Source organism: Hypomesus transpacificus, chromosome 7 (assembly GCF_021917145.1).
Source record: "Hypomesus transpacificus isolate Combined female chromosome 7, fHypTra1, whole genome shotgun sequence".
Taxonomy (NCBI): Eukaryota; Metazoa; Chordata; class Actinopteri; order Osmeriformes; family Osmeridae; genus Hypomesus; species Hypomesus transpacificus.
The window spans coordinates 6,819,621-6,836,583 of record NC_061066.1 but is presented as its reverse complement, the minus strand read 5'-3'; the positions used below and the strand labels follow the sequence as shown (position 1 = coordinate 6,836,583).

The window sequence follows — 16,963 nt, the reverse complement described above, 5'->3', positions numbered from 1 at the left end:
GAGAGAACTCCCACCAGAGCCTGTTTAAGGAGAGCCTGCCCACTCCCTATTCGCCTTAGTCACATGCGTCGCCATTTTGATATCGAGCTGAACGAAAACGAGGCTTGAGGGGACAACAAACCAGACTCCAGACCAGAGTGATGTCCTACTGCTGCGTCCCCGAGTGCAATTCTAACACTAAAAAACTATCTTGCAAACTGAAAACATTTCACCGCTTCCCTGTAAATTCCGCAATTCGTCGAGAATGGGTTGTTAAAATAAGGAGAGATATTGGGCCGCATTTTAAGGTAAGACAATAATGTACAAAGGCTAGCTACTGTAATAGCAACCCCAGAGCTAACGTACAAATTAGCTCGTGAATGTTTGGTGTAAATAAACAACTTTCGGGATTTATAATAATGTTACTCAAGCAAAACTAGTCAACACAATACATTAACACAATAAAAGCAAACTATTATTAGATATTGTTAGGTAACGTTATTGACACCAGACAAGCCAGCTAGCAAATGTTATCAACGCTAGCTAGCAGGCATGGCACGAAGGCACCAGTCAAATGCAAGTCGGGCTGGCTAGATTTGTAGCTTTCAATTACTAATTTGTTTTGATGCTAGTTATGATCATTGTTTTTACAGATCTCAAATAACACGAGAGTGTGTTCAGATCACTTCCCCGAAGAGTCCTTCACAAAGTCGCTATGTGGCATCAGGAAACTGAAGGAGGGGGTTGTGCCAACTGTTTTTACGTGGTCCTCGATCAAGCCTGGCAGGCGGAAGATTGTTAGAACAGCAAGGTATTTATTTTTGGCAACGTTTAACAACCTTCGTCCAACAGTCAGTATTGATCAGTGACCATCGATTTAACTAAATACTACTGAATTGAATTAATGCGACAGTTTGTTTTTCAGTCATGTTGCCACTACCACAGGTGGAGAGGATGCACTGGGTGAAGAATTGGATGAGTCAAGGTAAAACACCCAAAGCCTATATGAGCTAATTGGTTAAATCTAATGTACATTAATGTGCTGCTATCACTTTCATTTGTTCCTTATACCTAAATAATGGTATATTTGATCGTATCTGCAGTCACTCAGTGGGACAAGACCCCCAAGAGGACATTGCCTGCACATCAAGGTGAGCCTTATCTATGATAATTTTGTTGCAATGTCACACAAGATTCAGTTGAGATCATTTGGACGAAATGCTTGTGATTGAAAAAGGCATACCTCCAGAACAGAAGCATTTAATTCAAATAATTACTGAAAAAAAACATGCGTGGCAGTAAATATTTATGATAGTTGTTTTGTTTGTGGAGGAGGAAGTCATGTTTGTTCTTGTAAAGCATCTTACCATTTATTTTTGAACCTGGCCATTCCAGCGAAGTAGAGACAAGCGTGCCATACTTAGATCATGACTATACTCAGCGTCCCTTGTCCTTGGAGGAGCAGCTTCAAGAAGCCTGCAAGACCATCGCTCGCCAGGAAGAAGAAATATCGACACTTCGTAGCAACCAGTTCCTCCTCAAACGCTTTCAGTGTGACGACAAACAAATCCAGTTCTACACAGGATTCAGAGACTATAGTACACTCAAAGCTGTGTTTACAGCTTTACAACCTACAGCTGAGCACATGGTGAGATGGAGTCAAGCACAGAAGGCAAAGCAAGCCAGTGAGCACATTAGACAGGGATTTAATGTGCAAAGCCTAGCTTTAATTGACCAATTCTTTCTTTATCTTTGCCGTGTGAGACTGGGCTGTCTACAACAGGACCTCGCTAATCGCTTTAACGTATCACAATCAACCGTCAGCAGAATATGTATCACCTGGAAAAACTTCCTCTACTTCATGTTGGGATCGCTTCTTATTTGGCCTTCAAGAGAGTCTGTAAATGATCTTATGCCTCAATGCTTCAAAAGAACATTCCCAAAAACCAGAGTTATTTTAGATTGCACAGAGATGCATGTACAAAAACCAAGCTCAAAAGTACTGAATTCAGAAATTTACTCCCATTATAAAGGAACTACAACCTTAAAGTCCCTAATTGGTATAAGTCCGTCAGGTTTAATTACATTTTTTAGTGACCTATTTACAGGATCAATATCGGATAAGGAAATTACCAGGAAGTCAGGCGTTCTCTCTTTACTCGAGGAAGGGGATCAGGTAATGGCAGATAAAGGGTTCCTTATTGGAGACCTTTTGTCTGACATCAATGTTAGTTTAGTTATTCCACCCTTTCTGGTTGCAAATGCACAGTTCAGTGAGGAGGAGGTGCGGCAGACACAGGAAATCGCCCGCCTTAGAATTCATGTCGAACGGGCCATAAGAAGAATAAAAGAATATCACATTTTTGATAGAACATTACACATGACAGTTATGGGGTCTGTCAACCAACTGTGGTCTGTCTGTGCCAGCCTTACAAATCTTCAAGGACCGTTGTTCTGAACCTGAAGAAACAATCAAATTGAGGACTACCTGGACTTATGAAATACATTGCAAAGAAATTTAGATTTAAAACTCAGTCCGATCATTTTCCTTAAATGTGTATAAAACAGTGTGGAAAATACATTGCCCGCCTTAGAATTCATGTCGCCATTGTTCTGAACCTGAAGTAACAATAATAAAAAAAGTAAACTGAGGAATACCTGGACTTATGAATGATGAAATACATTTATTGCAAAGATATTTAGAATTAAAACTCAGGTCATTTTCATTAAATGTGTATACAATAAAGTGTGGAAAATACATTGTGTGGTAGTTATTTCATTTATATATATATATATATATATATATATTGGATGACAAATGTACTTAGTACTTTATTAAACAGACTATAAAACTAAATAGTGCTGGCAAAAAATGCTGGAAATAAAAGTAGTCTAGTTTAGATTTTACTTCTTCCCACTTTTTGACATCGAAGTGTAGTCGCTCCAAGTGGAAGTCATTGTGAGACATCACAAAGAAGTCACACCACTTTGCTCCACTAACACCCATCTGTCCGAGTATCTGGAATTGATATTCATGGTCAACTTTTAACGCTAAATCACCATCTGCCTGTCGGATAAGATATGGACAATCTGCACATGTGCTTTTGTCTGGGCACTTAATTTCTAAGAGGCCGTAGGGAGAATCTTCGGATTGGTCAATCACTCTTCCGTCTAAGTGGGGAGCGTTTGGGTTTACCACAAAACCACATGGTAGAACAACGGTTCCTGTTAATGCAGTGTACTTTGCTGCAGCCACTGGTTCCATTTCAATTCCCCTCCGCATAGCTTTGGTCTGCACTGTTTTTTTATCCCTCGTGAGCTCTGCAGCAAGACTGTCAAAGTCAGCTCGTCTTGAGCACACCCTTTTAAAATTAGACGAGGTAATGCGCTGAGACCGCACGCGATGCCAGACCTTGTTCATGCTTTGGCCTCTTGTCTCATTCTCCAGGAGTTCAGAGTCAGTCTGAGTCATAGATATACCACTGTGGTAGTCCATCTCCTCTTCACCAAGAACAGTGGCATAGTCTCTTGGCTGTGGGGGCAAAGGGAAGGGGGGGTAGTCATCAGACTGGATAACTGCAGGGCGAGTCTGATAACTCAGGATGGAGCCCAGAGGTACATCACCATATGGTGAGGGCACATACTGTGGCTGATATGAGGGCAAGTTCATTAGTGTGACCAACTGACATGTACTACCTATGTCATTTAGATTTGACTTCAGCCTCTGTGCAAAATCCTTACAAGGAAGTGGGAGTGGCACTGGACAGTACAGATTGCTGACTATTCATTCACTTCGCATCTGTTTGGCAGGGGGAAAGTCATTTTGCTGGGGTTTTATTTTATTTATTTGTACCTCAGTAATGGGTTTTGGACTTAACCCCATTGAGCGTCGGGAGATGTGCCAGGTTTGTGGCAAAGAAGTCTTGCTCTCCACAGGAGGGACAGACTTGCAGCCTAATTTTATATAGTGTGCTACAGTGTAGAGCAACCCAATAACATGTGCACAATGTCCTTGGCCTGCTTTGCAGTTGCATTCTGCCTTTTCAATAAAGGGACTTTCCAGTGAAAGGTCCACCTGAAAGGTGTAAAAGGACAAAAATGCATGTTAAGTGACAATTCTTGTGTCTAATCTGATTATCTATGCTGTTCTGTGAGTATGATAATTGATCATAATATTATGAAATGCACCATACATACCATGGAATGTGTGTGCCAGAATACTGTAAAAGCTCAGAACGCGAGCAACCTTTGAACAGCCTCGGAACATGAGGAACTATTTTGCCTTAACATCTAACTTAGCTACCTGGACCATGTACGGGGGCTCATTCTTTCTCATAGAGGGAAATGCCCTCGCTCTCACACTTGCCCTGTCGCTCTCTCTCTTTCTGACTGCAAAAGCATTGTTATTCACAAGATCATCCCGGTTAGAGAAGAAAATATGCTATGAATCACCTGTCATTGTACACATTTTTGACTTATCATGCTACCAATTCTGACTATAACTTTGCTGCCAATTGCAAGCAAGCAAAGTAAATAACCATGATGCTGACGGTGAGTTGCAAAAAACAATTTAACCTTAACGTATATTAACTAGTTACTGTTAACACATTAATAGCAGAGTTGGCCAAAATGTTCTTCCATTTATTTAATAGCTAATGTTAGCTAGCTAACGTAAGACAGTGATTAACTTACCTTCAACATCATGGACATATCCCTCGATCCAGTTGCTGTACCCTTTGGTCTGGACAAGTTTGGGGATCCGGTGTTTCTCGTCCGCCCATTTATCGATTAATGCCGCAGTTATAGGAGGCAAGAGCAGAAGATTTGTGGTCCATTTTCCGTCCATCATTCGTCTTCGTATAGTAGAGAATCACTTCCGTTCGATCAAGCCTCGTTTTCGTTTTCAATATGGCCGCGACGTGACTAACGAGAATTAAGTCCTATTGTACAGAATTTTGTTGCAGTTCCACCAGAGTTCCACCGGGAGTGATTGCGGTCGAGTGCAAAATGAATGGGAGTCTATGGAGCTAAACGGCTAAATTTTTCTCTTTCGCCTGATTGTCGTTGATAAATCTCAGATTTGATTATAGTTTTTGCATGTTCAACATGGATTATAGGTCAAAAGTTGAATGAACGAGTACTTATGTCCTTTCGATTTCTTACGGGGTAAGTCGTTGTTGCCCATAACACACTAGCATTCTGCTAACGAATGTTGATTGGTTAGTGAACGACTGACTACGACCAGAGATCCCGCTTGATGGCATCCAAAGCAGAACCAGAATGTCAGAGCATTAGCAACATTAGCAACAACATTAGCAAGCCAAAACTCTTTCTAGCATGTGTATTGACAGGGAGAGCCTAACCTGTCAGCGGAAGTATCCCGAGAGTGGGAGTTCTCTCTTTATTAGACATTCTCTGCTCCCACTCTCGGGAAACTTCCGGGTTCTGAACTGGTTGCAGTTCCACTCAAGTTCCATATGAGGGCGCTAACGGTCGAGTGCAAAATGAATGGAGGTCTATGGAGCTATACCCCTCAAAATCCACTTTTCTCAGGATATAATTTTTTGTCTAGTAATTTGAATTCTGAAATCGAAAGGGGAGGCAAAAAAAACACACACCACTGGGTGTTATATTGTTTTTTAAGTCGCCTTTCTATTCTAAAAAGCCTTTGAAAATGGCATTGACGTCATACACATCATACGACCAGAGCTACTGCTTGACGGCAAGCTCTGGTTACTTCCACTTTACTCTCGAGGCATCGACAACACAGCTGACAGGTTAGGCTCTCCCTGTCAATACACATGCTAGAAAGAGTTTTGGCTTGCTAATGTTGTTGCTAATGTTGCTAATGCTCTGACATTCTGGTTCTGCTTTGGATGCCATCAAGCGGGATCTCTGGTCGTAGTCAGTCGTTCACTAATCAATCAACATTCGTTAGCAGAATGCTAGTGTGTTATGGGCAACAACGACTTACCCCGTAAGAAATCGAAAGGACATAAGTACTCGTTCATTCAACTTTTGACCTATAATCCATGTTGAACATGCAAAAACTATAATCAAATCTGAGATTTATCAACGACAATCAGGCGAAAGAGAAAAATTTAGCCGTTTAGCTCCATAGACTCACATTCATTTTGCACTCGACCGCGATCACTCCCGGTGGAACTCTGGTGGAACTGCAACAAAATTCGGTACAATGGGGCTTAATAGGGAGTGGGCAGGCTCTCCTTAAACAGGCTCTGGTCCAATTGCAGTGCTCCCTCCTCAGGCCCCTTTAAACCGGAACTCTCTCCTCAGGCCCTGAAGCCGGAACTCTCTCCTCAGGCCCCTTTTTTCATGTGTATCCGAGGTATTAGCGCCACCGCTGGTCGGAGGATACAGTAGGCTATTTATATTAATAGGCTTACTTACATTGAACTTCGGTTTTAGCATAAGTCAATAGTGTTTAACATAGCGGAAATTAGCATTGCGGCGAGCATTACGTATTGCTAACATTACGAACATGATCACTGTTCTGCCCCTGGCAAGCATAGAAAATAGGTTTGGCAGTTTAGCGCCGTCTAGTGGTCATTATATAATATCACATTTTTTCGGTTGGTCATTTGCAGCAGCTACAGCTGGCTCGTGTTATTGTTTATTGTTTCCAGGGCAACAAGAGCTGGCTCTGAAATAATTAATTTTTTTACGTTGATAATAAAATCAACACTACTCTCTTAATCTGAAATCAATATCTATCCTTGTATTTATGTTAAATGTTGCTTCATCAATTACCACCTCAATCAAGATGTGTAATAATAGTACTAAACATATATTCCATATTCCAATAGACCAATTATTTGTTTGTAAACAATCGGGATGCGCGCGCATTGTGGCTGCAGAAAACCGGGAAAGGATAGCATTTTAAATGGCAAAAGGACCACACGGATAATACAAATAGTTAGATTTAAAAAGACCAAAAGCGTCGAGGAGGACATGCCTTTAGGAGAGAAAGCAATTACCCAATGATCTGTCATTTGGGTCACGAAAGTCTTGAAATTTGAGTGAGAATGTCGCCCGGTACAGACCGCATAGTCGAGCGGCAACCATGTCTTCACGTCATGTCACAAAGTTCATAATTTTACACTTTTACAGTCAATTCTACATTTAAAAAGTCGAGCAGGGCAGTTTTCAAGAGATATGGGAATTCTGCTTTTAGTCAGCTGGTCCGATTATTTTTCTGATTTGTTTAAACTGGCAATCTGAGTGAGACTACATCCCAGTTACACAGTTTTGACGTTAGCCTCAGTCAGACTCGCTCACTGGCAGTGTGCACAATGTTGTATTTCACTCCATTCTACACCAGAAACGTCAGGGAGGACTGCCTAATGTAGATACGAGTCTGGTGAAGATAGCCAGAATCTCGGATTTCTTTAACCTGTCTGTTTCATTCGTCATTTGCCTGAGAAAGCGACATCCGTTAGGCAGGCTAGTTTTGCCCGATCACTTGGACAGGCTATTTAAGGGTATCGGGGTCAAGTGACTTTTGTGCATAGACAAGTGAACGTAAATGTATTTGTCCAAAGGCCAAGAGCCTCAAAAAGTTAATATCAAGCCCTGCAATCCAGTGGCCAGAGATATATGATGACCTGAACGACACTCCAAGAGTAATAGAACGGGAGAAGTTCGTCTTTTGCAACCCACATGCGCAGTTGAGCCTGCTTGACAGTTGTGTGACGTAGGGTGATAATTGGTCTATAACGTAGGATTACGGCACAGTGTTCATGGGAAATTTAGGCTACTGCAGGGGGATAAATGAACTATAACCATGCCGAGAACATAGCCTTATGTATCGTTTATGAAATGCCTCATGTATCACCGGCCAAACTGGCTAGCGAGTTTTTATTATGAAAATGAAATTTAGCCCGCATTTGGCGGGTGTTAATTTAGAACCCTGTCCGTAACGCTAGCCGCAATGCTAATTTCCGCTATGTTAAACACTATTGACTTATGCTAAAACCGAAGTTCAATGTAAGTTAGCCTATTAATATAAATAGCCTACTGTATCCTCCGACCAGCGGTGGCGCTAATACCTCGGATACACATGAAAAAAGGGGCCTGAGGAGAGAGTTCCGGCTTCAGGGGCCTGAGGAGAGAGTTCCGGTTTAGAGGGGCCTGAGGAGGGAGCACTGCATTTGGACCCTTCTCGGAATTCCAGCTGGTGTGCTGGAAGCAAATGCTGTGGGACCTATATTAACTCTGTTATGTGTGGGACCTGTACTGCGAAGCAAGTTCATCACGCCAGGGATAAATTCTCGTTATCTTGTTTCACTTAACCTAAAGCGATCGCGCTACGCAGCAGGGGCGGATCTAGAGACTTTCATTCGGGGTTGCAATGGGGTGGCAGGAGGAAGTTGTTGGGTGGCCTCCTGGAGGCAAATCAAAACCCAAAGTAAGGGGGTACAGTAGCCTGGATGCCAGCCCAACTTATCCCCGCCCACAAAAAAAATTCTGGTCGGGAAGTTGGGTCTGGAGGGGCTCGATTGCGGAAAAACTATATCGAACAGGAGCTGCTCGGACCAATTAAATTGTCAGGGCGGGCTTTATACGATGATGGACAGATAATCAACAGTAACGTAATCAACAATGTCACCAAAGAGCGTTTGGGTTTAATTAGTTTTCATCAAACAATATATTACGTTGCTCTGATTGGTTATAGGTCTATCCAATTGAGCAAAGAGGTATTTGTTTTACGAGCTCGGTTGACACACGCCCCATAGTCACAGCCCAACAGAGTTTTCAGACTCATATTCTGACTAGAATTATGAGTATGACAACGTCAAGCTAGGGGTACAGTACTCCCTATGGTAAATAATTAGGCTATAAAATTGTAGTTTAAATTAAACAGTAACATTAATATTATTAATTGAATGTTCTGTAATGTAGAAATAATATTTTTCCATGGGAAGATTGAGGTTCATGTTGTGTAATTGTAACTGTTTTAACTAGATGCTCTTATGGTTCTTCCCTTTGGGACTTATTTGTTTTTTCACAATGCATTCTAAATGTTTTGGCTACCCGCAATGTTTGGAGCTATCTCGTTGTTATGATCAGTGACCTATGCACCTAAAGCTCTCTCTTGGAAGTCGATTTGGATAAAAGCGTCTGCTAAATGCATTAAAAAAAAGTTTGGGTGGCAGTATTTTTTATTGGGGTGGCAGCTGCCACCCCTTGCCACCCCTTAGATTCGCCACTGCTACGCAGTATCCCGATGGTGGTTATCAACTAACTCAACCCAGGTTTCCCGATGAGCGATGAGCGCGTGTCCTTAAAAAGGCAATTTTGACATCAGTAGCTAAACAAGTAACAAAATCCACTGATCTAAACTGAAAGTATCTACTTTATATTGTCGTTCTGCCAGCCAATTTGAAAGCAGCTGAAAATGGGTTGTAAACGTGAATTCGCTTCTAAAAAAACTAAACCAAATTTCTCAATTTTCCTTACTATGCTGTTTCATATAATTGTGAATGCCTTTGTTAATCGCATTAGTTCAATAGAGGTAGGCTACTTCGGCAGTTTTGACATCAGTAGACAGATTCATTTATCTCTCTAATGACAGGAATCTGTGTGTGTGTGTGCACTCTGCAAAGTTTATATCTTGCAGGTTTCCTCTTTATAACCCAACAGAGTGCAATGCCACAATTGACGTTGTTTTGTATAAGCATTTCGTAAATAATGAAAAACAATGAAAAAAGTATTCCCTGCCAGTTTGGCTAGCTCTCTGCGTTCCAGCCCCTTCACTTTGATCGGTTCTCTGGTCTGCAGCGAGTTGACATGAAATGAAACTACCATGCGTGTCCACTAGGAGTGCAACAATTCAACAAGCCCAAGGTTTGGTTTGTATTGCGGTTTATGGCCCAGGGTTTTGGTTCGGTTTGTTGACAGGTGACTTAAAAGACGATGGTACATCCCATAGGTGCCATCACCAGCATATAAGTAGTATTGCCAAACTTTTTTTGCCAGCACATGGCGCAACGTGTAACAGCCTATTGAAAAGTCTAATGTTTTCGTATCGCTTCAGATTCCTCAATACATAAAATGTGGTTGTCTTTACAGTTTACTTAAGTCCTCTAAAATAAATAAACCTCAGAAGGTCTGCGAAAAAGTAATATTGCCAGCCAATACTGGCAATAATGGCAATACTGACGGCGACGGCAATGGTACATCCTCAAACGCTAACCTTTCACCTCCACATGCCGTCTCCATTCTCCACACATTCTTATCTTGCCTAGCTTTGTATAATTTGTCTCCAGTTCCTTCCAGTACATGACTCATTATTGATATTGTCGTGGAAGTTTTTGAGAGAATCAATCGTTTTAAGCTGAAGTCGGGTGAAGTATAGAGTTAATGTTTATTTGACGTAGGTTTAAACATAAAACGTTACCAACATAACATCATCAACACACAAACATAAGACAATAACACAAAGACAATTCCATACAGCTCCATCTAGCATTCTAGAATGGAACCGGGAGAATCCAGCCCACCAGCACTACTCAGCTGATGGCCCTGAACCCCCCAGAACATTCTTCAACAGACCATTTTATAGATATGACAGTTCTCAAAAGTCATTGGTCCATCCTACAGACATGAAGCTATACCAAATCTCTTCTGTCATTGGTTAAATCCTTAGAACAATACAGTTGAATCCGCATTTTCTTCAGAACAACTGTCTCTTCTCCCCAGGTGACAAGAACTCTTTCAGGTCACCCAGACTTCCCGTCTCCTAGACTTCATGTCTCCTAGTTAGGTGTTATAAAACTACAGGTGGCATCTCTACCAAATGAGTTGAATCAACATACATTGTATCAAGCTTCTTATCCAACTGTAAACTTCTCCTAAAACACATTCATTGTACATAGGCCCAACATTTCTTTCACAATATACGGACAGTTCATTGGACAAGTACTCTCCGAGAAAGGTTACGGGAAAGGACAAAGGGTGTTAGGTTGTGTCCGAAAAACTGCGGCTTACAACCTAAACCTAACCGTGGTTTGAGTGTTGAACAATTCGTTTTTTTGTGGTTCGATTTTGCACCCCTAGGGTCCACTACAGCGACGCAAATCGCTTGCCTTCCCACAGTGCACCACGCTCGGGGGCATGTCAGACAGATGAATGTAGAGTTGTAGTTCTCTAAAGTCCCAGTTCATATAACGTCATGGCAAAGTGTGCACATTTGGGTTTACGTTAGGGCTGTTAATAAGCTAATTGCGATTAATTTGACTAATATTGGGATTTAATATACGATTATTATCTGATTTATTATTAATGAAAAAATATTATTGAACTCCAGTTCAGAAAAATTAAGGAGAACATATCGCCTGTACTTCTTTGAAAATATTTTGGTAAATCAAAGCAAAACGTAAGCTAATAACATGTGCGTTGCACTTTCTTAAGGAGTAGCGTCACAAATATGTGATCACTCGAATGTGGGTCCCACAGCCGTAACATCACAAATATGTGATTTAGAACATTCTAATTGAATACTTTCCGATAGACAAAAACTATGCAACAAATGCTTTAGCATGGCTTCAAAATGTACTAATGAGAAGGGTAACAAGTAACACTAGCATGGTAGTAGCATTGCTACGAGTATTATGCTAGGTAACTTAACCCCGGAAACTAACTAAAGCTAGCTAGCTATACCGTTTTGGAAAAATAGCTTTTGATCGATACAAAATTTTGCAATATCGCTGTCAGAAATATTAAACTTACTTTTAATCTTATATTAAAAGTATTACACAGTCAGTCGGTGAAGAAGTTAAAAAGTCTATTGCTTGCGGCTGGCTCGAAAGGAGACAAAACATCATGGTGGTCGCAAAGTTGTCTGTTAGCTTGTTGCGCTAGGAAGTCTTTGTTGCATACACAGGCATGCAACTGTCACATGGCTCTTCTTTCATTGGCTGTCTACCTTGCATAGATCTTGTGCGCATGTGTGCGTGCGTATTCAACCCTGGTTGAATCTCTGGTTCGGGTGTCATAAAAGCTCCCATATCCTTTAAACACACAAACCCCCAAACACCCTCTAGTCTTAGTCTGTAAAAAATGCTCACCCTTCCACCAGCGCCAAAGCTGTCACGATAAGCAGTCATACTAAAAACAGTCATAAAAAAAACAACGTAGGCCTATATCAGGTGAGTTTGACTCGTATGTGGAACGTAAGGGGTTGTATTTGGTTGGGTGGGCATGTTGTAATGTGTTTAAGTTCCATGTTCTGTGTATGAAATCTCGCGAGAGAGAGGTCATGCATGCATTCGGGCTTTCTCGGTTCTCCCTGCAATCCATCTCCAGTCTCGTTTGTCATCTGTGTTAGTCAGAGGCGTAGACTGGGGCCGGAACAACAGCCTAGTGAGTTAATAAATTGGTGTTGGTTTGATTTTGTGTCCGACTCTACTTATTTACTCCAGCTCGGGCATTACATTGGTGTCAGAAGTGTTCGAACTCCGGGCAGATTGTTAGGCTAGTTGGCTTGCTTCAGTTTAGGCTAGGGATTAGCTGTGGCGTGGCTCACGTCTACTGCCAAGATGGAAGGAGCGTGATGGATGATTAAAGTGGAGTCGGACGCGCCTGTGGCGGGCACAGGAGCTTGTTATCGGGTAGAGCAGTTGGTGACTGCTGCCGAGGACCTGGAGGGCTGCATAGTCGAGTTTAAGCTATTTGTTAGCAGGATGGCGGAACTGGCGGGTTTTCCTTCACGCCACTCGGCTGGGCTGAAGAGCAAGACAACAGGAGTGTCAACGTCATCGTTGGCGGAAACGCAGGTCCCCGATGTAAACAAAGATGGCAGCGCCCTGTTGCCATTAGCCAAAGTAGCAGTTAAACCCCCAAAGTTTAATGGAAAAGGCAAGTGGGAAGTTTTCTTCACTCAATTCGAGTTGTTGGCTGGTGCCGGGAGGTGGTCTAACGATACGAAGGCGAAGCTGGCTCTGTGCCTGACGGGGGAGGCTTCGGAATGCTTGCAAACACTAGCTCCAGGTGGAAGGGGCAACTACAGTGCGCTAGTGGAGGCATTGGGGGACCGTTTAGGCAGCGACTCGCAACCCAATACGCTGCTGACTGAGCTGGGGAACAGAAAGAGACTTCCAGGGGAATCTTTGAAAGCATTGGCAAGTTTTGAGCATGACGTGTCGGGCTTATGAAACTATGCCTTCGGGGGTGCAAGACAAGCTGGCACGGGATAGTTTTATTAGAGTGCTGTCTCCAACTGAACTTTGTAGACATGTCCAGATGGCTGAACCACCGTCACTGCGGGTGGCAGTAGAAGTAGCCAGAAAGAGGGAGCTGAACTGGGGCGTGAAAGAGAGCGGGGGCGCTGACAAGCAGCCTGAGGTGACCGGAAATCGTCAAGCCAGGGTGGGTTGGCGGGTTGGTCAAGGCTGCTTCACTGGTCATCGAAAAGGGCTTCAGGCAGTGTTGTAACACTCCCATAGTCTGCTGGGGATGTGGCCAGCCTGGCCATATGCAGCGGGACTGTGACGGATTTCCACTTCGCCAGGGAAACAACAATGGGTCTACGCGCAGGGGGATGCGCGGGTCCACCTCACCGCCCCAACCCAACAGTGAGAGGAATAGGGGATCAGCAGTGGAGATCAGGAGGAGGGGACCGGCTCCATCCAGTCGTGCCAATCCAGCCACTTTCTCCAGAGGCAACCAGGACCGGGGGGAGGAAACCATCAACGCTGTCGAAACTGTGTGACTGAAAAACTGTCAGGGCCTAGATGAGATCCAACAGAGCCAGTTAAAACAGCTGCTACTAAAGTTTAGTGATAGCTTTGCATGGGGGGAGGAGGAGGTGGGGCAAACACACTTAGACATAGACACTGGGAATGCCCGACTCATTAAAATACGACCCCGTCGTGTCCCGCTTGCCTGCAAGGAAGCAGCAAGCTATCGTTGACATGTTGCGGGCCGATTTCATCGAACCATCCGATAGCCCATGGTCTGCACCGGTTGTCATGGTGCCTAAGAAAGGGGGTACATTTAGGTTCTGTGTCGACTACAGGGGGTAAATGCTGTCACCATCACTCCTCACACCAGACTCCTACCCCATACCAAGGGTAGACGAGATGCTGGACCATGTGAGGGGGTCGTCGTGGTTTTCCTCCCTTGACCTGCACAGTGGCTACTGGCAGGTGCCCTCCACAGACAGGGGGCATTGGCAGTTTAAGGTGCTGTGCTTCGGCCTCTGCAACGCTCCTGCTACCTTTGAGAGACTCATGGACAGTGTGCTAGCTGGAATTCCCAGACATGAGTTTGTGGTGTACCTGGATGACATTGGTGCATGGCACCTCATTTGGGGAGGCCTTTGGTGCACTCAGAGGAGTGTTAGAGAGAATCTGGGAGGGAAGAAACTTTGAGTTGCGTGTGTTCTCTGAGTTGTTTTGCTTAGAGCAAACACACTAAATAAATATAGCTGCAAGCACAAGCAGCGATGCGGGTTTCTCCGCAAAATTGCAAAAAAAAAAAAGAATTACAATGTAGAAGGTCAAGAGTGGGACAACAAGAGAGCAAAACAACTACATGTTTGGCCAATAACAATAGGCTGAATGGGGACTTGAAGTCATGATTATAAGGTAACAAGTCAGTTTCTCTATCCTCTCTGCTACACACTTGAGATTTATGTATAAAAATGGCAGACTATTACCTTTGGTCAGCTTTGGGAAGGTTGAGAAATGGTTGACATTTCAATGTCAAATTGCATGAAATTGCACATGAAATACTTCAGAGTGATGACATCTCGAAGCCAATAAGGTTTGAAAAACCATCAGTCAAAATGATATTTGATTTATTGACACAAAGATATTGAGGCAATGTGTACATTTACATAAATACACCCCTTTCAGCCATTTTGTATTGCATTTTCTTATTCCATTTCACCCTATTTAAAGGCCCATCTGCCCACACACGACTTCCATCCATGGTGTTTCCCTATCTCCCGACGCAGGTCATGCCAAAGCAGAAATGCTACGGTGGCCGCATGAGATGTAGAGGTAGTCCAAAAACATGCCTCCCACAATTAACACATTTTAGCCACTGTACGCTTTTCAAACTTTCCCCAAGATGGCTGAAAAACCAGTTATTGTAAATATCTTGAGTTGATCTCTTTCAGCCAATGCAAAATTATTAATAGTCATGTGGGCAACTGGGCTAGGGTAGAATTAATGTTCAGCTCCTTGCGAGAGTAGTGAATTACAACAGACTAACCGACTCTGTGCTCCTATTAAAATACACAACATGCACAATCAGGCAACAAATTGACCAAAAAGATTATATTAACCGATAAACAATAACATACAAACATCTAACTGAACAAACACAACAACTGAAATCCCTCGCACGGCTGTTGTAACCGCACTATTTTCCGCAAGTCTTTGCCTATTTGACATACCGCACTGCATGCTGGGTACCCAAGGGGCGCTGACGCTGATGATCTGACTGTGATTTGAGTATTAGGTTTGGTCAGCTTGTGGACAAAGGTTAAGAAACGGTTGACATTTCAAGGTGAAATTGCACATGGTATATCAGAATGATGTCACCCTGTTTAACGGCACTTAGGAATGCTTGGCTAGACCTGATGTTAGTTTCCTCCAGGATCACAATTACTCTTATTGAGTGACTTGTTGCTCTTGTAGGTTAGTTATAACGAAATCAAGTCTTGTAGTTGCTGTGAAATATTTTACAGTTGATTGTTCTTCTACAGGTACAGTCCTGCACTTTTTGTGGTTCATGTTGTTTTAATTTGTAACTTGTATAACTGCATGCTCTTATGGGTCTTCCCTTTGGCACTTGTTTAGTTTTTTCACAATGTATGCTTCATGTTTTGGCTGCTTGCAATGTTTGGGACTACCTCGTTGTTTTGATCAGTGACCTTTGCTCTTTTGTAAAGCTCTCTCTTGGAAATTGCTTCGGATAAAAGCGTCTGCTAAATGCATAAATGTAACTAATGTAACTAAACAGATAGTCACAATTATAACAGGCCAAAAGACTGCAGCTGGATTTGAACCTGTGACTTTGCTCCTTTCAGTGCACTGTGTTTGCCTACTGACCTATTCTCTGTGTTGAGAACCATTGTGGTCAGTTACTGTATAGAAAAGTAAGCTATTTGTTCTGTGGCAAGCATTATAAGATTTGGCTGTAGTTTAAACAGCTGTAATTCAGTGATCTTTTGAGATATCAAGGCAGGGGCAGGCAGGCAGGGCAGGGCAGGCTAGCTGAATTAAGCTGTCTTGGGGGCAGGGCTGAAGAGAAGCTGTCCAGGTAGAGAGGGGTAGTCCAAAAAGGGGTCTGTGTTGCTCCAGCATCCTCTGTTGCATCCTCTGTTACACTCAGCATCCTCTGTTGTTGCTCTCAGCATGCTCTGATGCACTCTGTTAAGCAGGCCTCTGCATGACCTGTAAAAGTGAAGAAAGGGTCCATGTCAGTGGTGAAAAATGAAGGTTTTTCCATCTACACTTGATACAGACTTCAGTTTTGACTGTGAAATGCAGTGGCAACACTTGAACTTGAATCCAAATGTGTTGGAAACCCATGCAAAATCACTCATAACACAGGCTCTAACAAGAGTATTTAATCGTATTTAATATTTATTGCCTTCGATCGGCTCTACCGAACAAACAGTTTTGAAAATGGAAAAGCCATTCGATAGCTTTTCATATTTTTAAATGCTGTATGACATAACAGGAGTTGGGAATGAATCCCAGATGGAGTGCACAAAATGTTCCACTGTAAATTATGTAGCCTACAAAATGGGTCCGTGTACCTTGTGGGTCTGTGTATCACCCGATCATTCATTTATTGGGGTGTGCTTGCCTTCGGCGAGCACAAACCAGAGCCATAGAAAAAGAGAGTTGCGACACGCTTTGATCTCGCCGACACGTGATCACGTGGTTCACGTAGCTCGCTGTAGTTCCAAAAACCCCACTGCTGTCAACTTTTTTGAATGGTTTTC

The 16,963-nt window shown here is 42.8% G+C and overlaps 1 protein-coding gene across 1 annotated transcript; it reads left to right on the top strand.

Annotated features, from left to right (window-relative positions):
- Positions 1-54: 54 nt before the first annotated feature.
- Positions 55-3,384, top strand: LOC124469387. Its single transcript, XM_047022642.1, has 5 exons — positions 55-287; positions 633-790; positions 905-964; positions 1,083-1,130; positions 1,375-3,384. The coding sequence occupies exons 1-5, from the start codon at positions 141-143 to the stop codon at positions 2,435-2,437; spliced, it is 1,476 nt and encodes a 491-aa protein (XP_046878598.1). The 5' UTR covers positions 55-140; the 3' UTR covers positions 2,438-3,384.
- The last annotated feature ends 13,579 nt before the right edge of the window (positions 3,385-16,963 follow it).